A 27,143-nucleotide genomic window follows, 5' to 3' on the forward strand; every position below is an offset into this window, starting at 1 on the left:
TATTTTGAACCATGAACCAAATTTCAGCCAGTTTCCATTAATCCTTTATGAAAGGATCGGCCAAAACAGCGCATTTATAAGTCATTTATTCCTCGACCAAATGAAATGATGAGGTCCTCAGGATGTTAGCTTTATGTACACAATCAATTTCACTTCTATTCCAAAAATATTTTAAAGCGTGAACGGTTGAAATTAGTTATACACCATTTTGTGATTATTCGGCTTCGACTACTCTATGGTTGGTATACACCGTACTATATTTGTCTACATAACGTTTTTCGTTTAAAAGTACTTAATTTAGATTAGTTCTCATAGAAAATTGTGTTTTATACGATGCAAAACCTAATAAACATATTCGCAGGGCAACTTCAAAAGTATTTCCTTAAAATTAGCTTTTTAACAAAGCGTGTAGAAAAATGGCTTATATCTGCCAATCATCCAATTTTTCAAATATAAACAAAATAATTGTTCTGCGTGTAGTTAAGATGCTAAGGGCCTTAAAACATTATTTAGTCGAGGAAATAATGCCTTATAGATACGCTTTTTTGATCAATCCTTACATAAAAGTCTAATGGAAACTGGCTAAAGCTTGGCTCAAGGATCAGAATACACAAATTCATGGGGAACCAATCATTATGTATTGTTCGAGGTAACAGGTAGAGTGTTAACCCGGATATGCCGACGGGCAAACTAATGCAGCAATTTTCGTGATTTTCCAAAATAGTGTTATTCTGACAGATAATATTACAAAACTGAAGAAAAAATAAAGAAAAATATTTTCTAACTTGGATTTTAAGGCTGTACTACATGTAGTACACTCGGCATATACAGTGAGTCAATTAAGTATTTTGCCTCTTTAGAAAATTGAAAAATTTTCAATAAAATCGTTTGAAACCATCAAATTAGTGGTCAAAAAGTCGAATATTTATGTGTAGTATGTTTGTGGGTAGTTTAGTATCCAATATCTGCAAGAAACGCAGCGAAAGGCTTAATGGTCTTCCAGATATTGACCAAAATCTATAACAACATAAAATATTTTACCTCAAAAAAGTATTTTGCTTTTACATATTTTTTGAGAAAAGACATTTTTGTTACACTCTAAAGATTTTTATTGTAACCATTGGAGTTTATGACATTATGCAACTGTTTCGGCACCAGTTCTACCACCTTGCGACATGTTTACGCGGTTATTTTCTCCAATTTTCCTACATTAATTTCTTTGACAATATGTTTTATTAATTTTGGTCATTACCGACTTTAATCTCTAAGAAAATCAGTGAAAAATGATTCGCCGCTACCTTCAAATCATAACAAAAACTTAAAAAGTAAATAAAAAGCTATGATGCATCGCGAATAGTGAAAGAAATTATAGTTTGGAACTATGAAAATCAAGAACAGAGACAAAAAAGTATTTAAAAAATCGCGAAGATCACTCCTGACCGCTTCCAAAAATTAATCGTGTCTTCAATACAAATCTCGGAACCAATGTCTTGCATAAATTGCCCACAAGTTTCCAAAATTCAGAGATATTGATGGTTTTGTAGCAAATAAAACATTAGAAAATAATTGGAAAATATAGGGAAACAATCATCCCTTGCCAAGACCTCTGAAGTTATAAAATTGGATTTTAAAAATGGTGCGGTTTAGTGACGAAGGTATTTAAATATTTTTGCATCGGATGACCCTCACATGTTGCGGGAAAATACCAATAAAGAGCGATCTATTTTGTCTTATTTATTAAAAAATAATATGGTTTTTTTCTTGCCATAATACCGTCAATATCTTTGGATTTTAGAACCTTGTGGACACTTCTTCCAAGACATTGGTTCCGAGATTAGTATTGAAGACACGATTAAATTTTGGAAGCGGTCAGGAGTGATCTTCGCGATTTTTTAAATACTTTTTTGTCTCTGTTCTTGATTTTCATAGTTCCAAACTATAATTTCTTTCACTATTCGCGATGCATCATAGCTTTTTATTTACTTTTTAAGTTTTTGTTATGATTTGAAGGTAGCGGCGAATCATTTTTCACTGATTTTCTTAGAGATTAAAGTCGGTAATGACCAAAATTAATAAAACATATTGTCAAAGAAATTAATGTAGGAAAATTGGAGAAAATAACCGCGTAAACATGTCGCAAGGTGGTAGAACTGGTGCCGAAACAGTTGCATAATGTCATAATCTCCAACGGTTACTATAAAAATCTTTAGCGTGTAACAAAATTGTCTTTTTCTCAAAAAATATGTAAAAGGCAAAATACTTTTTTGAGTTAAAATATTTTATGTTGTTATAGATTTTGGTCAATATCTAGAAGACCATTAAGCCTTTCGCTGCGTTTCTTGCAGATATTGGATACTAAACTACCCACAAACATACTACACATAAATATTCGACTTTTTGACCACTAATTTGATGGTTTCAAACGAATTTATTGAAAATTTTTCAATTTTCTAAAGAGGCAAAATACTTAATTGACTCACTGTACGTATGCAAAAGAGAAATATAGTTTTATCATGTTTGGGGCATAGTCACTGGAGAATTGAGTAATAACATGCACCAAATCACCATCAACAATTTTTTAAAACAATTTCAGGGTTTAAGGTAAAATTTCCTTATCACATGCTGAAATAATAGCATCGGTGTCTTCCAGATATTGCTTCGCTCTTTTCACTGACGTATCAAACCGTCAGTGAGAAGAGCAAAGCAAGATCTGTTACAATAACGCAAGTGCAATATCGTCATCGCTGTCTGAAACAATGGAATAAAGATTTCAGCTTCAACATTTAATAATGGAGGAGATATTTAAAATTCGCTTCATCTACTCCAGGATCTTCATCTAAAATGTAATTAGGCGGGCTTCTACAAAAGTTTCTGACCTATTAATGAAAATGCGAATATTTATCATCAAAAATAGTTCTGTTGTTTTCTAAAGTATTCTCCATCATGATTTAAACACTTTTGGCAGCACTCAAACCAATTGTTCAAGCACTTTTTCCACTCCGGATGAGACATCTCCAAAACATGGGTTTTGAACGCTTCAACAGCATCTTCTGGCGACGAAAATCGTTGACCACACCTTTTTTTCTTGTAAAGTACCACACAGAATATATCGTCATACGGGTTTCAAGGCACATATTCGCCATATGATCAGTTAAGCCGCAGAAACAGGCGAGCATTTGTTGCGAAGTGCTTCTTCAATGAACAACTTTTGTTGGATTTGCCTCGTCTTCGTAGACCCCATGGTCAATTGCTGTTTTGTTTCAGGCTCATACGCTTATACCCACAATTGGTCACCTGTGAGGACCGTATAAACGTCTTGTGAAGCACCGCTATCGTATTTTTTCAACATTTCTTTGCACCAATCGACACGAGTCTTTTTTAGCGATTGTCAAATTGTGGAGGTTCCAACAATAACAAAACCTTTTTTACGGACAGGTGTTCATGCAATATCGAATGTATGCTGGTGTAAGAAATGACCAAGGCTGCCTCATTTTAACCGTATAACACATTACGATTTTGCATTATTAGTTCTTGCACGACATCAATATTTTCTGTCACAACGGCCGTTTTTGACGATATTGCCTAGGCCAGAAACTTATCTAGTAGCCCTCGTATTCACACCTTCGGCGGGTACAATTGCGATGCCATAAAAATCGTGTAGAAAACTGTTCAAATATTTCTTCTAAGGACTTTATTATCTTATTTAGTGATAAAAATCTGTAAAAATAATATTTTTATTTTTTACGCACAAGTGCCGAACGTACTACATGTAGTACGCAAGGAAATATGTCAACTAAAATCACATATAATTAATTTTTTGGCATATACTTTTGCTACGTATTGATTTTTACAACTGTTAAAATTAGAAAAATGTAGAAAACCAACAAAAATAAAATATGCATATAACATTTTTCCCCGCCGATTGCGTGGCATCTTCACACTTTTCCAAATTTCACAAAACTGAAATCTTTGATCACAAATAATACGCACAAGCGATTACTTTAGACAAACCTTATCAAAGTACGCTTTGTTCACCGTTATGTTCAGTAGCGCCTTATCAAATTTATTAGAAAATTTAACGTAAAATAAGCTCAGAAACCTGCAAATAGTAGGTGTACTACATGTAGTACTCTAGGCATATCTGGTTAAACAACTCTAATCAACAAAGGTTTTGTTTATAAAATTCATCGATTTTCCAATAAATGCTCAAATTATAGGAAAATAGCTGCAAGTACAATATCCTGATTGTGGTCACATCCTAAAGCCTTTTTTGTTTTCAAACAGACTTCAAATCTATTGAATTCACTACTAACAACTAAAATATTGTCAATTTTGATCCTAAACTCAAATAAAAATATTTGTATTCTCATTTTTCTTCCACACTCCTATTTTTTGAACAAAAAATTTTAAGGCGATTTATAATGTTGGTGTAAACAGAAAATAATTTAAAACATATTGCCACATTTCTGTTAATGAATTAACAGTTGGGATGTCAACAATGTTAAACAAATGCAGAATTGGCGAAAATGGAGAAGTTTAAACATGTTTTTTGGACCATTCCATTTTGTGTATGGGCACTCCTATTATTTTGAACACAGCTGTAAATATTGGGGAATGTTCTGGCATTCACCTCTGCACCTCACGTGTATCGAACACACCTAAAGCTGTTCTGCAACACACTTCACACCTAGTTGGAGTGTATTCCTCACACTGTAATTTTGATGGCGAGAGCTGAGTGAATCCTTATTTTTTAAAGAAACTAATTTTCTACAATAAACTGCATAGGACTAAAATTTAATGTGTTTTCTATTAGCATTTAAAAAAATATTTAATTTTATTAACAAAATATGACTAAAAAATGTATTTTTTCTTAAAGTACCAAATTCAACATTTACGCGCTCTTGTAGAAGTTCGTTTCTTTGTTTACGTCTGTTTCGTAAACAATCAAAAGGAACAAAGCGTACATATATGTGGCGTACATTGGCGTAATACAGACTGATATTTTTTCATTGTTAATGATAAAGTTTGAATGCTGTAATAAAGCTTTCCAAAGTTCTTTCGTGAAATATGAAAGCTCTCGGTATTTGAAAGTTAGCCACATTGTTTTACCGAAGTTGTTGGAATTTGTTATTTGGGTGAATGTTGCAAAAAGCCTTGTTTCTGTATCCCGACGCATTTAGGGTTGAAATATTGAAAACATTTAAATTCTTAGAAGCGGAATAAGTAAAACAATATGTCCTTAAACGAGGCTCGAAAATCAAAATAAAATATTCTACATATTTATATGAAAAAATTGGTCGCAAGATGCAAATACTCATTACTGTGGCGTGCCCCCAGTCGTTTTGTGCTCAAAAAACACTGATATTCATTAATATTTTAAAATATCTCTATATATAAACCCAGCCAGCATTTTTTGAAATTTTTAATCAAATTCTAGTCTTTTTTGATCCGACTGCACAATTAAAAAGCTGGAATATGAGCTCATTTTCTGATCATAAATGACTCCTTTGTCGGGAGGAAAACGTAACCTCAGGCGACTCTTCTGAACAAATCACAAATGAGTCTTCCTCTGCATTAGGTTCGAGTCATTTTTGCCCATTTTCTGATGGTATATAAAGTCTTTTTCGAGTCGTATTTCAATCATTTATTGGTGTTTTGTTGATTAATTTGGAACCCTTTTTCGAGTCTTTTAAGAGTCATGTTTATAATCATTTATGAGTCTTTAGGGATTCATTTATGAGTATTTTTATTAGACGAAATAAATTAAAAAAATTTCTTTTTATTCTTGTTTGTTCCTTTCCTTTGTTTTATTGTCTTTTCTGCTTTGTTATGTCTTTTAATTATCCTTTATGTTTCTCGGTGGTTAGTATACTACTTCTTCATTTCACTTGGCAAAACCTGAACATGTGTTGTGTTTGTCTGTACCTTTAATATTAAACGTTACATTTATATCAAAGTTTTGTAGAAAGTGTATATGAGAATTATTTACAACCAAACAAAATAAAACAAAACAATCAGATTTTAATCACCTAACAGTTCAAAATATGATCAGAAGATACATAATTGTAATCACTTTTCAAACACCTGCATGTCCCTTTTTGATTAAGCATTTTTCAATCTTCCAGATGATTAATATCCCAGCAAAATGTTTGTAGCCAAAGAAGTAGTTAAATCATGAGTGCAAGTGATTTCGGACTACATCTTTTTACGTGAAAGAAGTCATGATTTTTACAAGGGCATGGTGCAGTGAGGATACTGTCTAATTTACTTCTTAAGCACACATTTTGCATTAGTTCTTTGTAGTGAATAAATCACAACAACATATGATTCAACTACTTCTTTGGCTACAAACAAAGATGTAGTTCGAAATCACTTTTATTATTTTTTGTATACAAATTACTTTTTATGGATGCAAACATATTGCTGTTATTAGAATTAATAAGAAACAAATTGTTCTTTGTCTTTTTAAGTTTTTTTTTTTTGCAAAATTTTGAAATTTCTAAAATGTGAAAATTTTATGAAATGGATTCAAATCGGACATTGTCAAAATGTGAAGAACGGACTGCATTTTTCATGACTCTGCGTGGACTGCTTCAAAAAAAGCTATTCAATCACTACTTCACAAGAAACAACTTCAAATAAATTTTGCTGAGATGTGACAATAAATAAAAAAAAATGGTCACATTTTAAACACATCAATGATTTATTTGTGATTACTACACATTTGTTGTTGTATTACAAATTGTACTTTTTTTAATCATTACAGGGAGTCACTTTCGAGTCCCTTTCCGATCATACAAGCGACTTAATCAGTTGATCACCAAAAGGACTCTAAAAAGACTCCGCAATGTGATTTTTGAAAAAACAGTCTTCCAAATGCTATCTGGGAAAGAGCTTAGTGATAAGTGAGTGAGTGAGTGAGTGACATGTATATCATCGCCGAGACGAAACCGCTGAAGCTAGAAAGCTGAAATTTTGACTGTGGGTTGCTGTCGGTGAGTAGGTGTGAGATAAGGCTGGGTTTTTGGAAATTCGACCTAGAAGGGTACGAAAAGTACTAAAAGGTACTAAATATGGTACCCATTGTATTAGGCAAACGGCAAGAGCTAGAGTTCTGAAATTTGGAATGGATATCACTGATGGATAGTTAGAAAGATATACCAAAGGGTTTTTGGAAATTCGACCTCTAAGTGTACGAAAATAACTAAATTTAGTACCAATTGTATATTTTGAACGGATTTAGCTAGAAACTTGGAATTTGGTATGGAAATGAAGGCTGGGAAGTGGTGTTTATAAAAGGAAACGGTTTATGAAATTAGTACTCATGTGTACGAAAAGTACTAAATGGTACTAAATTTAGTACAATTTGGATTTGGGTGAAAGAATAGAGCTGGACACCTGAAATGTGGAATTAAGATTACTGACGGAGTATTGGATTGAGATATGGGGGTAGTTTTGGAAATTCGTACTTATGTATACGAAAAGTACTAAATGGTACTAAATTTAGTACAACTTGGATTTTATTGATCGGAGAGAGCTAGAAACCTGAAATTTTGAATTTGGAATTAAGGTTACTGTTGGAGTGTAGGATTGAAGTAGTTTTGAAAATTCGTATTTAAGGGTACGAAAAGTACTAAATTTCGTACAATTTAAATTTAGATGAACGGATAGTGCTAGAATCCTGGAATTTGGAATTGAGATTACTGACGGAGTATTGGATTGAGATATGGGGGTAGTTTTGGAAATTTCGAGAGCTGAAATCCTGAAATTAAGATTACTCTTGGACTGTAGGATTGAAGTAATTTTGGAAATTCGTACTTATGGGTACGAAAAGTACTAAATGGTACTAAATTTGGTACAATTTAGATTTGGATGAACGGACAGAGCTGGAATCCTGAAATTTGGAATTAAGATCGCTGTTGGAGTGTGAGATTAAGGGAGTTTTGGAAATTCGTAATTATGGGTACGAAGAGTACTAAATGGTACTAAATTTGGTACAATTTGGATTTGGGTGAACGGATAGGGCTGGAATCCTGAAATTTGGAATTAGGATTACTGTTGGAGTGTAGGATTGAGGTAGTTTTGGAAATTCGTACTTATGGGTACAGAAAATACTAAATGGTACTAGGACGTGATTGAACGGATTGGCCTGGAAACCTGAAATTTGGAGTTAAGGTTACTATTGGAGTGTAGGATTGAAGAAGATTTGGAAATTCGTAATTATCGTAATTAAATTTGGGTGAACGGATAGCGCTGGAATTCTGAAATTTGGAATTAAGATTACGGTTGAAGTGTAGGATTGAGGAAATCTTGGAAACTCTTACTTATGGGTACGAAAAGTATTAAATTTCGTACAATTTAGACTTTGTTGAACGGTTAGAGCTGGAATCCTGAATTTTGGAATTTAAGTTACTGTTAAAATGAAGAATTGAGGTAGTTTTGAAAAATCTTACTTATAGGTACGAACAGAAACTGCTGGAATCCTGAGATTTGGAATTAAGACTTTTGTTGTTTTTGTGTATAATCGTCAGTGAAGGGTTGAGAGATGTGGTTGTTAAAATACCTACCATGACACTTAATTTTTTGTTGGATGTAGAGACAGAGCTGGAATTTGTATTTTTAGAGTTAGGGTGAGTATTGGTGTGTAACGTTGGTATATATATTTATATTTGTATCGCGTGTAGGAACGGGTGGAATTCTAAAATTTGTTCTTAGAGTCATTGTTGGTATGTGGGGTTAAGATATGGAGATGGTTTTTGAAAAGCATTCTATAAAAAGTACTAAATGGTACATAATTTTATATAATTTGTTATTGGGTAGAGGGGTTAGCAGCAATTTTTTAAATTTTAGGAGTAGGTTTCGCAAATTCGTTGTTATGATTTTATATGTAAATTACTATAATAGGGTTTGGGGGAACTGATAGAGCTGGAAAATAGAATCTTGGTTGGTATAAATGGTTTATATAAAAAGGTAATTTTTTGAGGTTATACCCAGGTGTACGAAAAGTACTAAATTTGGTACGATTTTGTTATTGCATGAACGATAATATAAGGAGTTTTTTAATGCGTACAAATTCTGAAATTTGGTATGAGAGATGATGGCTGAAATGATATTGGAGATACCTACTATTAGTTAACGAAAAAGTACTAAATGGTATTGAAATTTGGAATTAAATTTACTGTTGGAGTGGACGATTTAAGTCGCTATATATTTACGAAAAGTACTAAATTGTACTTAATGTGATAAAATTTGGATTTGGTGAACTCATCGAGCTAAAATCCTGAAATATAAAATTAAGATTACTGCCAGAGTGGAGTCATTGAAATTCGTACTTTCGAACAAAAAGTATTAAATGGTACACACTAAATTTGGTGTGTGGAATTCGGAATTTTGGTATTATATTCGCTGTTATGAATGACATTGTGGATATACGTACCATAAGAGGTGGAACTGAAATTGTGGAATTCGGTATTAGGAAAACAGTTGGGGTATACTGTGGAGATAAGGAGGATGTCTTGAAAATTTATACAGATTTGGTTTTGGAAGAATATATAGAGCTGTAAATGTGTATCGCTGTTGCGATATAGTTTTTGATATAGGGATGTAATTTTTAAAACTGTTACCTATTTTAAGTACTAAATTTGGTACCGTTTTGGTGTTGCATAAAGAGATATAGCTGGAATCTAGAATTTTTGTATTAGGTTCTGTGTTAGTGTTTAGATATTGAGCTGGTGTTGGAAATACGGAAATTCATTTTATATCACAAATTCCGAAATTACAACTTCTTCGGTTGGAAAACGTGGATCCAACTTTTAAACTACCAATACCGTTGTAGTGAAACGTGAACTGAAATTTAAAATGTTGTCGTGTAGGATGCGATAAGGTATTTATTCGAACTAAAGGTGTACGAACGGTATTTAAATGAAATTAAACGTCAATTAAAATAGGTATTGGTATATCAAAATTTTTAGTGTTCACCATTTTCATATTAAATATTGTATTTGTATATTCTTCCCTTTCCGCATACGAAGTATCGGCCATTTTGCTAGTATTATATAAATGAAGTACGCCGAGTAATTCTAGAAGAATGAACAAAGTCTATTTTAATTTCATAAATACCCAGTAAAATTAAGTGGAGGTGATTCCATGTGAAATCATGATTTCACTGGTTCTTTGGCATAAGTGCGAAAGGAGTCGTGAAAGATCCGATCTTTTTCATCGAATTTTCATGAGTGCAATTGAAGTCTTGAAAGGTCCGATCTTTTTCATCGAATTTTCATGAGTGCAATTGAAGTCCTGAAAGGTCCGATCTTTTTCATCGAATTTTCATGAGTGAAATTGAAGTGGTGAAAGATCCGATCTTTGTCATAATATTGTCATGAGTTCAGATAAATTGATAAGTAACCGCACAATAAATTATCAAATACTCATATACCCGAATAATTGTGTACTTGCAAAAGTAATTGTTAAAATGAAAACAAAAGTCAGATGAAAGTGGTCGATAGTGGCAAAATTTATATATTTTATTTAGAAATACAATGTAAATTGATATAAAACAAAAGAAAAATATGTTTTGTGTTTGGAAACCTGTTTCGTTTTGTGGATATTAAAAAGAAGTATGAAAAAGACCCGGTCTATAAACCACGAGCTTCCCCAGCCGACCAACACCGATGTAGTTAAACATATCGAGCTGCAATTATTGGGTTGGTTGGGCCATGTTAACAGGATGGATAAAGATGCCACCGGCATATGAATACGAGCCATTTGACGTTATGCGACCCGAGGGAACAAAACTCCATTGGAAAGATCACGATATCACAAAACATGGCATGCAAAGTTAGAGAAGCAAAGTAGAAGATCGGTAAAATAAGTATAAAAGAGATCATAAGTCTGTCTGGTTACTTTCCCAGCAAGAAATGTCCAGCAAGAACTTTCTCAGAGAGTAAGGGGTTTTTATTCTCTTTTGCTAGAAAATTATAAAAAGTAAACAGACACTTTCCCAGCAAAAACCAGCAAGCAATCAGCTGGCTTGCCAAAACAGAACAATTTGTCGGCCAATGAAGGAACCAATGGAAGCAAAAATGTGTATTTTATTAAAAATAAAAAAAAAAAAAAAAAAAATGAATTTTTCCCCATCGCAAACTTTGTTCTACAAAAAATAATACAATTGGACTTGCTATTTCCGCAATAAAATTGTTTTTTATTTTCACAAACATAAATCAACGAAAAATTAAAAGACAGATGATTGATTGTTTTCAGGAAGAAGAAGAGTTGCAAATGTTTGCTAGAAGAAATTTGTCCAGCAAGAATTTGCAAACTCTCAGTAAAAGAACTGTCAAAATGTCTCTCTCGATTCGCTCTCTTTTGCTGGCTTTTTGTGTTAACAGACGACTTCCAGCAACAATTTGTACAAATTGTTACAAATTTTAGGGTAACCAGACAGACCTCATAACATGGTAACTATTACAGGATAAGCTTTTTCTTTTGAAATAAAATAACAGAATTCAAATTTATACTAGATTTCCCAAACGATGAGCTTGGTTCAGAGATTGACACATAATTTATCGAATATTGGAAAAACGGAACCCCCCAGCCATCGGAAGAAATAAATATGATATTGCAGATTAATATAATATATAATTTTGAAAATTACATACAAAATAAAGAAAAATAACATCTGGCGATACAAATCATCTGCGCATTGTATTCTTATTAATTCAACAAATTACATAATTGTATTGCGAATTTTATTTCTAATTGGCGAAAATCCGGATCCAAAGCATTGGTGCAAGAAGCCATGACAATGAACTGGTGCAAGAAGCCAAGACAATGAACTGGTGCAAGATGCTATGACAATGAACTGGTGCAAGATGCTATGACAATGAACTGGTGCAAGATGCTATGACAATGAACTGGTGCAAGATGCTATGACAATGAATTCGTGAAATCATGTGTCACTCCCTTGTAAATGTCATTGGTGATTCACCAAAATTTTCGCCTATGACATGTCACTTGCACCTATGATTCAACTCATGATTTGTCATCGAACATTTTCTTGGGCCCAGCAAAATAAATTGGAAGTAGTGCAATGTAGACTAGTTCTTTCACGGCATGTTTTTACGCAGTTCAAACGGAGTCGTGAAAAGGGCACTCCATTCCTCACATTTTAACCGCATTTGGATGCAATCCAAAGAATCACATTCATTTGTCACATTTTAACAACATCCGGAGGCAGTTCAACGGAGTCGTGAAAAAGGCACTCCAATTCCTCACAATTTAACAGCATCCGGATGCAGTGCAAGCGGAGTCGTGAAAAAAGCACTCCGTTCACTACATTTTATTAGCAGTTTTTAGAGATGCCTAAATGTCCATAAATCAGTTTGTACATCTCTACAGGCAGCGGAATACATTTCCAAAAAGAGATAATCGTGTTAACATTTCCAAACATTTGTTAATACAAACTAAATAATATTTAATTTGTGAAAATTTTTCCGGTAACTCACGAGAAGAAAATTTCCCAATGGAGTGCTGTTGGAGTACATGTCGAAATCTTAACTGGTGATGGGAAGACAATATCTATATATTTAGCAGATGAAGCAAAAGCACTTAAGCTTGGATTAAATGAAGAGCGGAGGAAACACACATGTTTGCGATTGAATTCAATAGAGAATATTCTTAATTTGTGTTAATTTAATAAAGGTATTAATATTTTTGTTTTACACAAATAATAAATGAATTTTATTTTGTTATTCAAAACACGTGCTCTGGACTGCCTCCTATTCTACCCCAAAGGGTCAGTTAAAAAGCAATGCCAAAGGGTTAGTTAAAATGCAGTGCCAAAGGTTCAGTTAAAATGCAATGCCAAAGGTTCAGTTAAAATGCGGTGCAATGGAGTGCCTCTTTCCGGGGTCACTCCCTTGTAAAAATCATGAGTGAAAATGCATAATTTGATGCACTTCCAAATCACTTGTACATATCATTTAACTGCCTCTTTGGAGGCAAACTTTTCGCTGGGAACTGTCCTCGTATCAACAACTCAGGTCGGCCATATTGGAATTTCAGTTGTTCCATCACGGTACTCACATTGTCGGGAAGTATGAGCAACGACTTCACACATTCTCTGGCACCACTCTTCAATGCTTTCAGCAATCTCACACAATGTTGGCGGCTGTTGAACTGCATTAAACGGCTGCGTCAAAGGCGACTGAGATGCAGGCAGCGTAGACAGAGAAGTTGGCAGCGACGGTTGGACGACGGAGCTGGTTGCAGGTTATAACGGGAGACTGTAGGCTGATCACTGCTTACGTAAGATTGTGGTGTTAGACTCGAGCGACTTGCCTCTACGTCTGAATGGCCACTACTGGAACCACAACCACATTCACTCCAATTGTTACCAGTAAGCATTTGCGTTGAACTTGATGTTGATGCGTTAGCGGAAGTCATTGCAGCTGTCAATGCACGCTGTGAATTTTGCAATTGTAACTGCAACACGTCAATTTGTTTCCTCAAGCTTTATATTTCAACTTGGGAAACACTTTGCATTGTTGTTGCTACAATCGGCTGCGTGAAAACACCTGTTGTTGTTGTAGCGGCAATGGTGTTGTAGAAGTTCGAGAAGTGGTAGGCACATTTGACCCCCCGGCTGACGTTGAGGCACTGACTGGAACACCTTTCGAACAACTCGCATTTGTTTTTGTTGTATTTGGTGGCGATCTCGGCATCATCTTAACAGCACACAACAATGCACAACTGGTATCAAATTGAAAATAGCAGCACAAATCCAAAATAAAAATGTCGCCAAAATTGTCCACAAAAATTCTGCAAGTTCTATGGCGGCAAACAATTTTTTAAAATGGCAACTAATTTTACACTAGATGGCTTCAAGAATAATTTTCAGCACCACAATTCAGTCAATTTTATAACAGAAGGGCCACACAATTATTTTTAGTTTCAAAACAAAAAATTCCAAAAGAGCCACAAAGTTTCAAGACCGACACAGTTGTTTCTTGAAACAGCACACAAAATTTAAATTATGAACGACGACGGGCACGAAAACAGCAAAACAAAATGCACACGATATCATAGCAACATGTCCAATAAAATTTTTCCAAAATGTTCGTCAATACTCGCTCCAGGGTGCTTAATAAAATTTGTCGCTGGCTGTGAACCGAGCTTCTCCTGGGAGGGATAGCGAATTCCCATCAACCAAATAAAAACACCTTCATAAATTTATATGTATGTATGTGTACATGTGGTGGAAATCGCTTACGGGGCGCGTTTATCTCTAATAAAAAATTAAATTAAAAAACAATACAAAAATATAAGTCTTTATCCCTCACGAACTAAATTTATTAAACAGGGCGACAACATATATGGTCTGTTCCTTTACTTTTGAAAATGGTAAAACCGGAAAAAGTAGCAAAAGTTATAAACGGCTCACATATGAATTGTATGGTGTCAGAAGTAAAGGAGCGTTTTTCGAGTAAAAAGTGATAAAACTTGAAGATTCTTGCACGTAAAGGAACAGAGCTATAAATACCCATCTAATTCTACTGCACTGCAAATTTCGCACGGTTTCTCTACAACCAGTTTGAGAGAATTTCAATGCAGTAGAACCATAGACTAATAACCCGCTTGCGCGATGGGCTAGTCCGGCATCGGAAACTCGTCGATTCTCAGCGTTACAGTAACTAGTTCCACTTCTGACCCCTCACAGTGCAATCAACTGTAAACACTCTATGCATTACCTGTAGGTGGTATTGTACTAGTTCCAGGTTTACAGTCATATACCAGTTTATTTATAAAAAAGTGGTGGGAAATAGCCACAACTGACGCTTCGTCGTTTACTTGGCGATATATAGGTGTCAATTGATTCCCTTCGCATTACTTATGGGTCAATTGTGAACTAGTACCACTTACCTCTAGTTTAGGACTATTTAAATTGCGACAATTGGAATTGCTAGTGGGTAGAGAGAAGAAGAGGGCGATTTGCATATTTCCTTCGTATTCCTTTTTTATACCAGAACAATATGAATAATATGTACGAAGATATTCAGTCCATCAACACTAGCTTCTATTATTGGATGCTTCATTTATATTAAAGTTATGAAGAAAATAAAAATGTGAATTATTTATACAACTCGTTGTTTAAGTTAAGTTAATTAAGTCGCAGCTGACGCCTCCTCGTTTACTTGGGGATAAAAAGGTGACAATTGGTTCCTTTCGCATCACTTAGGGGCCAATATTGTTGAAATATGTGTTTAACAAATTAATATGTACTGTATTCTATAATGTTGATTCATAACATAGTAGGCATTGTATTATGTATGTATTCAGAAAATATTTTAAAACATACTTCAATTCAATAAAATATTCCAAGCTCGAATGAAAAAAAATATATAAAGAATTTGTGAAAAACTTTGAAGTTTGTGAAAAAATAGAATTTTAAAGAAAATTTGTGACAATTTCCAAGAGATTCCGCTATAAACATATAACAACGGTAGTATAAAGAATAAATAACCATGGAATTCTGCAAAAACATTAAGCCTTTATGTGGTGAGTCGGATTGGCCAATTTGGAAGCGGAAGGTCAAGGATCTTCTAGATTTCCACGAAGGAGCTCTGGATGTAGTTGAGAATAAAATTACAAAGTCGGAACCATTGGCGGAAGGAGCAACAGAAGCTCAAGCTAGAGAACACAAGAAGCGATCCGATTATTACAGAAAAGCTAACAGCTATGCCAAGAGTCTGATAACAAACACAATTACGGATGACATTTTCATGAAGGTAATGGATAAAGAATCTGCCTATGATGTTTGGCAAGCTCTGCACAAGCAATTTGAAGCAACTTCCAAGGATCAGTTATTCAAGATGTGCACCGAGCTATTTTCTTTTGAATGGACACAAGAAAACGACGTTTCTTCACATATATCCAAGCTCAAAAGCCTATGGAATGAAATCAATGCTGGTTTGGTAATAAAAGGAGAAAAGGAACTACCAGAACTGCTCCTGATATGCAAGATATTACACGTGTTGCCAAAATCTTTTGAGATTTTCAAATCCAGTTGGATGATGCTGACACGAGACGAAGACAAGTCACCAGATGAACTTCTTATGCAGCTGTGTTTATTTGAAAGAAATTTTAAGAAATCTGAAGGCACACATGTGGAAGAACAGGAAGCTTTAGTGTTGAAAGAAAAGGAGAAAAATAAGCAGAATTTTAAAAATGAACGGAAACCCGGAATTTGTCACTACTGCAAGAAAAGGGAGCATTGGATTAAAGATTGCAGAAAGTGGATAGCAGATGGAAAACCAAGTAAGCCAAAACCATCGGATACACCTCACTCAAATGTTGCTCTTCACTCTGTGTCAAATGAAATTAATTTGAGTATATCTACTAGTGATTGGTGGATTGATAATGGTGCAACCAGGCACGTCACAAATTCAAAGGAATTTTTTATTGAATACGAAGAATTCAAAACACCACACACAATACAAGCTGCCGGCAAAGAGACATTAAATGCAATGGGTAAAGGGACAATTCAAGTTTTTTCAAAAGTGAACAATGCCGAGAAGACAGTAAAACTTTATGATGTATGGTATGTTCCTGGTATATCGAGAAATCTTTTTTCTGTACTGGCTTCGCATGACAGAAACCCTTCAAGTAAGTTTTATTCTACAATAAAAGAGTGCAAGCTAGATGTAAATGGAGAAACGATTTTATGTGGACACCGGGAGCCGAATGGAACGTTATACAGAATAGATTTTCGCTCCGTGTCTGCAAATCAGTGTGTTTCATTGTCAATAGGCAATTCTAAGCTGCAATTGTATCATGAAAGATGGGGACACTAAGATAGACGGCACGTCAAGAAGAAATTGGAAAAGGAGATGGGTATTCGAGTCAAAAACAATAATGAAATTTGTGAGCCTTGTATTTTTGGTAAGTCGTCAAGATTACCATTCGGAAGACGCGAGACTGCAAAAGCCCCAGGAGAGTTGATATCGACAGATGTGTGTGGACCATTTCCCTCATCATTTAGAGGATATAAATATTTAGTGGTTTATAAGGATGACTACACAAAATTTCGTTATGGATATATTGTGAAGAACAAATCTGATGTGAAGGATATATTGGTAGAGATGCTTGCTCATGCCAGATGCCAAGGACACACGGTGAAAACTTTGCTCAGTGATAATGGTGGTGAATTTAACAATGCAGATGTTAAGAAAATTCTAGCTAAACATGGAGTTAGTCAAAGGTTTACCGCTCCGTATACCCCTCAACAGAACGGTGGTGCTGAAAGAGAAAACAGAACCATTGTTGAGATGGCAAGAACATTTATGAACTCGAATAAGAATGTTGAGTTTCCAAAGTCGCTATGGGCAGAATTTGTAAAATCAGCCATATACATTTTAAATCGAACGGGAAAATCATCTGTGGAGGATAAAAGCCCGTCCGAGCTATGGTACGGAAAGAAACCGAGAATCAAACAACTCCGAATTATTGGATCAAAATGTTATGTTCATGTTCCTAGGCAACGTCGGAAGAAGATGGACAAGAAGGCAATAATCGGTTATCTTGTTGGTTATGACGGCGATGAGAGATATCGTGTCTACATTAAAGAGCGAAATATGGTAGAAGTATCAAGAGATGTGACATTTTCAGAAGAAATCAATGGTTGTCCTAAAGATGAAGAAGTTGAAAAATACGATATAGTAAAGCGGAAAAACGAAGAAAACTCCGGTAGTATTCAAGATACGCAGAGAGATGAAATATCAATACGCATTCGTAAAAATGACAATCAATTAGATGATGACCAAGAATCTTATCCGCCAGAAATAATTCAAGAGGAAGCTGTGCAAGATGCCGAGCCACAAGAAGAAGATAACGAAACTCAAGACCAAGATTCAATTAATGAAGATAATGAAACTCAAGACCAAGATTCAATTAATGAAGATAACGAAACTCAAGACCAAGATTCAATTGATGACTTGGAAGATTTTGAAGGCTTTGAAGAAACACAAAATGCAAAACGTCAAAGAGAACATGACTTAGATGACACTTGTGATAATATCAATGTAAAACGGTTAAGAAATCGAACAATTATTATTTCAAATTGTATCACCGATGACTTTGTAATGATGTCACATGATTTCGTTAACCAAACAGAGCCTCCAGTAAGCTATTCAGAAGCTGTTGAAAGTGCTGAGAGAATTAATTGGATACACGCAATGAAATCGGAGATGAGTTCATTGATTGAAAACAAGACATGGGTACTCTCAAAACTACCAAAGGAGCAAAGGCACTCCCATCAAAATGGGTTTATCGAATAAAAACGAATGCTGACGGAAATATTGAAAAGTATAAAGCAAGACTCGTAATAAAAGGATTCAAACAAAAGGAAGGGGTGGACTATGATGAAACATTCAGTCCAGTGGCAAGAATGTCTACTCTACGCTCTGTCTTAAGTATTGCTGCAACTGAAGGTCTGCATTTGTCACAATTCGATGTATCGACAGCATTTTTATATGGTGACCTAAATGAGACAGTGTACATGGAACAGCCAGAAGGTTTCAATGATGGTACAAAAAGAGTTTGTCTTTTAAAACGAAGTCTTTATGGTTTGAAACAAGCACCCAGATGTTGGAACAAAAGAATGCAAAATTTCCTGAAGAAACTTGGTTTTAAGTCAAGCGCCGCAGATAGCTGTTTGTTTATAAGGGAGAAAGATGGTAAAAAGTTAATCCTTGCCCTTTATGTTGATGATGGGTTAGTAGCTGCATCAGACAAAGAAGAACTGGAGTATTTTTTAAGAAGTTTAAAATCAGAGTTCAAAATTGTTTCTAATGACGCTTCATACTTTCTCGGAATGGAAATTGAAAACAGAGATGATGGAATCAAAATTTCTCAGAAGGCATATTCTAGAAAAATATTGGAGAGGTTTAATTTCTCAGAGTGTCGCCCAGTTTCAACACCAATGGAAAACACAGTGAAATGCATTGCAAAAGCAGGGAAAGCACCAAGAGAATTTCCTTATAGACAGGCAGTAGGTGCTCTAATGTATTTGATGCTGGGAACAAGGCAGATTTGGCATACAGTGTTGGTTTTCACTCAAGACACCTTGATAACTACACCGATGAAGATATTCAGAGACTAAAGCGAGTCTTCAGATATATTGCTGGATCCATAGATGTTGGAATTACATACAAGAAAGAACGACCCAAGGTATTAGAATGTTATAGTGATGCTGACTATGGTGGATGTGTCAGTACTGGACGTTCTACAACAGGTGTTGTTGCAACCTATGCAGGTGGAGCTATATCTTGGATGAGTCAAAGGCAACCAACTGTTTCAACTTCAACAACTGAAGCAGAGATAATAGCTGCAAGTGAAGCTGCAAAAGAAGTTATATGGCTTAAACGACTTTTCAAGGATATAGTAAATTACAATTGTATTCCAATGATAAAAATGGACAACACTGCTGCAATTCGTCTATCAAAGAATCCAGAATTTCATAAGCGAACGAAACACATCGATCTCAAACACTTCTTCATACGTGAAAAGGTCACAGAGGGTATAATGTCAACATGTCAAGTTTCATCTGAAAATCAACTAGCAGATTTAATGACCAAACCCTTACCTAAGCCTCGATTGCAATACTTATGTAATCATTTAAATATTAATTAATTAAACAAGGGAAAGTGTTGAAATATGTGTTTAACAAATTAATATGTACTGTATTCTATTCTGGGTGCCACCGTGGTGCAATGGTATGCACACCCGCCTTGCACGTAGAAGGTCAGTGGTTCGATTCCCCGGCCAGGCAACATCAAACATTTTTCAACGGTGGCAAAATACCCCTCAGTAATGTTGGCGACATTTCCTGAGTAAATCAGCCTTGAAAAACTTCTCTACAAGTGGTGTCTTAAGGCACGCCGTTCGGACTCGGCGATAAACAGTTGGTCCCATATCATTGAGCTAATATGAATCGGGGTGCACTCATTGATATGAGAGAAGTCTCCCTTGTCCCGTATGGGATGTTGTGGAACAATGTTTTTTTTGTTTTGTGTATTCTATAATGTTGATTCATAACATAGTAGGCATTGTATTATGTATGTATGTATTCAGAAAATATTTTAAAACATACTTCACTTCAATAAAATATTCCAATCTAATAGTACTAGTACTGATTAGAACTAGTTCTGGGTACCTATTCTGTAACTTTTTAACAACTTTACTCATTGTTTATTTTACAAAAATTTCATTTGTTTGTTTTGTAGTTGTTACAAAAACAAAAGAAATTTTAACAACTTTTCAATCGATAAAAGTTACAGAATAGGCCTACTGGACTACTTAAATTGCGACAATTGGAATTTTCGTCGCAAGCGGGAAAAGTATAGACAGAGAAATCTTCTCACCTAAATTCTCTCACTGTGTGTAAATTGAGTTAGTCAGCTATGCACTCAATTTTTAAAGTGGCAATAACTATAAATTTTTAAACTATTTTATCTGGTAAGATACACTATTTGGGTATTATTTGGCCGGATCAACATCCTCATATAAAAATATTCAACAAAATATTGCAATTTACCCCAAAACATTGTGCAATTGAATGGGATGTCTGCGTAGTTTCTCTGTCCATACTTTTATTAGTCTATGGCAGAACCATAGACAAATTATCGTATAGACAAAGAAATACTCATGTTTTGTGCTGTCAACCGACTCAAACAGAAAAACTCAAAATTGTTCTAAGCCGATTTTTGGGGAAAATGGCAGGACTTTTTAAAATATTTTTATCCGGGGATGTAGATTCCGTCAAAAACTAACCCCATACAGTTTTTGTTTAAACAAAATGTTTATGAAATCGTATTTATTGGCATTTTTAATTGAGCATTTCTTTGTCAATACAATTCATTTGTCTATGCACAATGGTCTCAAATCCAAATTTTCTGGCCAAAACTATTTCAACATCCATTTTGTATTGAAATTAATTAGTATTTATATTAAATGTGTACAAAGAGCAATTCTTAGGTGTTATCGACCAAAATGACCAAAAACAGCCAAAATTTGTTGAACAGGGTGGTCGCGTTGTGTGGGGTCTAAACCAAAACATTGACCTATGTTAATAAATCGAATAACCGAATCGGTCATAAAGTGTCGCTAAAATCCACAAAATATCTAAAATCGGACGGTACTCTTATGTGGGGGCTATGACAAAAAATGGACCTATTTTCAAAAAACTTACACATACTTGTTTTCTACACTCTGAAACCCTTAAATATTAAATTTAAGAAAAATCGGTTGATAGATGTGGGTATTATCGTTCTATTTCAATTGGATACTACGTACAATCACAACAGGTACTTACAAAAATTCTCCAATCTTAAAATAGAAAAATCCACTTTAACTTAACTGTGGCAAATTTGAGCAAGAATTTATTTCTCAATTTATTAGTTCAGTCCCTATCCCTATCTTCCAAAATCAATTTGGAGGTGGACAAACTTGGACATTTTTTTAAAAGTTTAAATATATTTTAAAAATATTTGAAAAAAAAAATAAGTTTCAATATACATACAAACAGGGAATTTACTACTCTAATTTTACAAAATTTGTAGTTCTTTTTTTAATATTATGAAAGTACTCACCACCAGCTTCCCGATTCATTATAACTTTGGTCTCACTTCTCTATATTAATGCAGTGACACAACACAACAAAAATAGTCTATATTACAACACAATTTGTTTTTTTTTTTTCAATTAAGTGCCAACTTTGACACTGCTCCAACTAACGGCATCTATCGGTAATTACAAATTACAGATGACCTGATGTGTTTTTTATTATTCTGTGCAAAAAAATTAAAATTTCGAAACTTCAAAAATAGGGTTTTGGCCAAAAATTTCCTGATTGAAACCTATGTGCTATGGTAGAACAGCATGCGGCAAAAAGGGACCAATTACAAAATGCTATTCGATAACAAAATTGTTCAGTAAAAGAGAAATGAGTTGCAAGAACTTGCAAATACTTTTTACTTGCGAAGTTATGGAACATACCTAGGTCTATACAAACGTTATTTTTTAAGTGTCATTTATGTTGTAAAACTTAGGTGTCGATTATACCAACTGTGGTTGCGTTGCCAGAAGAGAAAATCATACAATTATAATTACGACAGAATTTTTTGTCAGATTCATTCAATATTCAGCGTTTTAACCTTTAAGCTGAAAACAGATACAACGTTTGATTAAAGTTTTGTGTCGTTTTGGCCGTTTTTACACTGTTGGGCATGATGCCGAAAAATTCAAATTCATTTGAAATATATGCCGACAAACAGATAAACGCTGGACTTTGGTATCGTCGTCGCCCTGTTGTTGTTGTTTTTTTCTCGACGCCCAACGCAAAACTTTAATCAAACGTTGTATCTGTTTTCGGCTTTAGCTATTAATTTAATTGTTTGTTTTGTTTTAGTTGAAGATTCAATCATATGATTGTTTAAGTCTGGAGTTTCCCCCATTGGCTTAACTTCATCACTTTCCTCTTTGCAGAGAAAAATGTTTACAAAACGCACTGACATTAATTTAATTGTAAAAAAGTATGAATTTCAATGCGGAGTTGTAATGTATAATTAACCCCTTAAATTTAAATTGTACTTTGTTTTACAGTAAATACATTTTTGTACATATTATTTTGGTCATATTTGTATAACATAAGAGGCACCCCGAATATATACCATTTCGATTCTGCAAATCGAGTCGATTCAGTTTTCATCACATACCTGATAGTATATATACATATGTACATACACATATATGAACTTTAATTGGCGCACTGTTTTAATTAAGTGTATACTATATCTTCTTATTTTCTCAGGTATTAAATGTCCGGTATGTAACAAATTTGTTTTGCCTGATGATATTGAATGCCACTTGGTAATGTGCCTGACGAAACCACGACTCTCCTACAACGGTATGTTTTTCGAATAGTGTAAATAAATATGAATCATAGAAAACTGACAGCATATACATATTTTCAGAGGATGTATTGGCTGATGCCAAGGGTGAATGTGTAATTTGCCTAGAAGATTTAAATCCTGGTGATATAATTGCGCGCTTGCCATGTCTTTGTATTTATCATAAATGGTAAGTTAAATTGATTTCTGACAGAATTGTCGCATTAATGACGACTATGTTCTCATTTGAAGCTGCATTGATCGGTGGTTTGAAGTAAATCGCTCCTGCCCAGAGCATCCTGGTGACTAGTTAAAACTCAATATGTAATTAAATAAAAAAAAAAAAAACTTTTCTATTTTAGTATAATATAATAATTATATAAACTGCAAAAATACCGATATGATAAACGATTATTTAGTTATAGATTTATATAAACAAGATAAAAACAAAACTCTCAAGAAATGATAAATAACAAATAAACGTTTTTAAAACAACAACAAAAATATACATACAAACCAACAAACATATAACTGAAGCGAAGTGAATCTGGAAAGTTCTATAAATGCTACCAAAAAATTTAGGAGACTATTCGGTCAATTGATTCATTGGACAAATATTGAAAAGTTGCACTATTTATAAAGACGTTTCAATGGACGAACTTCATAAAATATATTGCATTGTGATTTCTGTACGTGTAGAAGATAATCAGGTTAGCCCAAATCTGAAAACTCTTCTATTTCTCCTCCATATACACCATGGATGAGGCATCACTCTTAATTCAACGAACATCAACATGCAACAACTGTATTTGTACTTCACCATCGGCAGCCGATAACAGAAATAACAACATTATATACTATATTAATAGTAAAATGTAAAATTAAGAGATTAGTTGTTAACGCATTTTGTACTGTGACATAAGATAAGAAAACAAAACTCTAATTATGATGTTGTATTCTTGTGTATTTATCTGTATCTGTTTTTATTTCTTTAATTGTGATTTTAATTAAATTAAAAAACAAAATATAATTATAATTAAAAATACCAGTCAGTCAGTGCATGGACTACACAAACAATTTATAAAAATACCAAAAAAAAAATGCGTTTTCTTGATAAAAGCTGCCGAGATACTTGATTTTTCATTTAATCTATTAAAGTGCATATCTATGCTGATGGCAATGTACTGATTGATCCTTGAAAAAGGTATGTAACATCATTAAAATATTAATCTGTATGCAACAGGACCAAATTTGTTATCAATTATTACAATTGACGGGTTATTATTATTATTATCGCTCTCGGTCTCTATCCAGCAAAATGTTTGTAGTCAAAGAAGTAGATGAATTAAAGGACTACGTGAAAGAAATCGTGATTTTTACAAGGGAATGGTGCAGCGTGGATGTAGTCTATTTTACATTTCAATAACACCTTTTGCATTAGTTCCTTGTAGGGAATAAATAAACATTGCATGGAAAGTTTTTTAATTAACATAAATTCATGTCACCATATTGGAACATAACATTAAGTTAGACCTTCAGCGCCATCTGCCGATGTATAGTAGCAATGGAAATGTCCCATCTTGTTATATTTTATGTGTGTTCCAGAACCTGCAAGAATCTACTATTTTTTACTACGATAACAATTTTTCCTTTATGTTATCGGAAAAAAAGCAACAATTAGTGGATTCTTGCAGTTCTGGAACAGACCATTTATGTCTTTGACCATTTTATGTCTTCGAAATTAATGAGTTAGGGCAAGACCAATAACTTTGCGTGTTGCGTGTGCGCTTAAAAAACAAAATACATGTATTTCAAAAAAATAATTTTTTCGAAATCTACATTTGTCTTAAAAGGCATATAATTATTGTCAGTGTTTAGTCCGCACTATAGGGACTTGGGGGGAACAAGTGTATCAAAGGCTATTCCAGTGGAGCCAGTAACAATGTCAATAACAATGTAAAGAAATAAGAAAGAAAATGAAACACGATAGTTTTTAGTAAATGGTTTGGCTCAACTGCCGGTGTTTATTTATGGTAAACAATAGAGTTGGGCAATTGGACGACCTAGTTCACTGTCCTAGTTCAAAAACGTATGAGTAACATCATACAAACTAACGTGAAATAATAAGTATACGCATTTTGTTCAAAGAAACGACCGGTGTCCATTGAACTAGATTGTGAACTAGGTAGTTCAATATAGTTCAATTTGCACAACTCTAGTAAACAATATTACCTTTTTTCCAACGATATGTACAGCTGTGTTCAAAATAATAGGAGTGCTCATTAACACCAAGGGAATGGTCGAATAAACATGGTTAAACTTACTCATTTTGGTTTATTTTGAATTTGTTTAACATTGTTGACATCCCAACAGTTAATTCATCAGCAGAAATGTGGTAATCTGTTTTAAATTATTTACTGTTTACACCAACATTATAAATCGCCTTCAAATTTGTTGTTCAAAAAAATAGGAGTGCGGAAGAAAAAGGACAATAAAAATATTTTTAGTTGAGTTTAAGATCAAAAGTGTCTATATTTTAGTTGACAGTAGTGAATCCAATAGATTTTATGAAATTTGATGGCTGTTGGAAAACAAAAGTTCTTTTGGAGGTAGCCTAAAAACAGGTGATTGTCCTTGCAGCGATTTTTTCCATAAATTAGGCACTTATTGGGTAACTCAATGGATTTTGTAGACAGAACTTTAGTGATTAGAGTTTTTTGATGCTCTGACTGTTATCTCGAACAATATATAATGATCGGTATCCCAGAAATTTGTGTATTTTGATCCTTGAGCCAAGTTAAAGCCGGTTTCCGTTACCTCTTTACGTAAGGATCGGTTAAAAAAACGTATCTATAAGGCATTAATATCTCAATCAAGTGATGTTTTGAGGTCCTTAGCATCTTAACTGCACGCAGAATTCATTATATGGTTAATTTTTGAATAATTGGATGATTGGCACATATGAGACATTTTTCAAAACGCTTTGTTGAGAAGGAAACTTTAAAGACAAACTTTTGAAGTTGGCCTAAGATTATTGTTATTAGGTTTTGCATCGTATAATAAAAAGTTTTCTAATGAAAATAACCTAAATGAAGTATTTTGGAGAGAAAAACGTAAGTTTATATTGAAAAATATATTACGGCGAATACCAACCTTAGTGCAATCCCAGCCTGCGTATCACTAAATGGTTCAAAGTACATTTCAACCGTTCACGTTTTAAACATTTTTTGAATACAAGCGAAACTGGTTGCATATACAAGGTTAGCATCCTAAGGACTTTTAAATATTATTTGGTTTGGGGAATAAATTCCTTATAGATACGATTTTTTGGACGATCCTTGCCTTAAGGGCTAATGTAAACTGTCCTTAAACTTGGCTCAAGGAGCAAAATACACAAATTTATGGGATACCAATCATTATATATTGTTAGAGATAACATCCATAGCATCAAACAAATCTAATCGTTAAAGCTTTTGTCTACAAAATCCATTGAGTTGCCCAATAAGTGCTCAATTTATGGAAACAATTTCTGCAAGGACAATCGCCTGTTTCTTGGCTACCTCGAAAGGACTTTTGTTTTCAAACAGCAATCAAATCTCATAAAATCTATTGAATTTACTATTGTTAACTAAAATATTGACAATTTTGATCCTAAACTCAAATAAAGCTATTTTTATCATCCTTTTTCTTCCACACTCCTATTTTTTTGAACAAAAACTTTAAACACGATTTATAATGTTGGTGTAAACAGTCAATAATTTAAAACAGATTGCCACATTTCTGCTGATGAATTAACTGTTGGGATGTCAACAATGTTAAACAAATTCAAAATAAACCAAAGTGGGTAAGTTTAACCATATTTTTTGACAATTTTCTTTTTTTGTATGGGCGCTCCTATTATTTTGAACGCAACTGTACATGCAAGAGCTTACGACAAAGCGCAGTTAAAGTTATTGTGCTTGCGATTCAAATCTTGTTGTTTATGTTTTGTGTTTACATCTACATAGATGCTTCAAAAGGGCGGTTGTCAAGATAATATTCGTTGAAATCTCTCATACTATTACAGGGGTGTAACAAATGGGAATGAGGAGATTTCAACGAATACACCTATGGAATTCATAGGCCGATTTAAATCATTTAATCGATTCTAAGTTAAACAGTCAGTATTCATAAAATTTGATATTAACAGCTTATGGGTTT

The 27,143-nt window shown here is 33.9% G+C and overlaps 1 protein-coding gene across 2 annotated transcripts in view; it reads left to right on the forward strand.

The window, feature by feature from the left end:
• The window catches only part of LOC141399504 (uncharacterized), a 38,983-nt gene extending 14,997 nt beyond the window's left edge, over positions 1-23,986 (forward strand). For both annotated transcript variants that reach the window (XM_073978403.1, XM_073978405.1), the window contains 3 exons: positions 22,865-22,960; positions 23,028-23,133; positions 23,196-23,986. In XM_073978403.1, coding sequence (XP_073834504.1) covers positions 22,865-22,960; positions 23,028-23,133; positions 23,196-23,253 — 260 coding nt within the window. In that variant the 3' untranslated portion in view covers positions 23,254-23,986. The remainder of the gene's footprint in view (positions 1-22,864; positions 22,961-23,027; positions 23,134-23,195) is intronic.
• The last annotated feature ends 3,157 nt before the right edge of the window (positions 23,987-27,143 follow it).

The sequence above is a fragment of the Musca autumnalis genome, unplaced genomic scaffold (genome assembly GCF_047663935.1).
Source record: "Musca autumnalis isolate F117 unplaced genomic scaffold, ASM4766393v1 scaffold_3, whole genome shotgun sequence".
Taxonomy (NCBI): Eukaryota; Metazoa; Arthropoda; class Insecta; order Diptera; family Muscidae; genus Musca; species Musca autumnalis.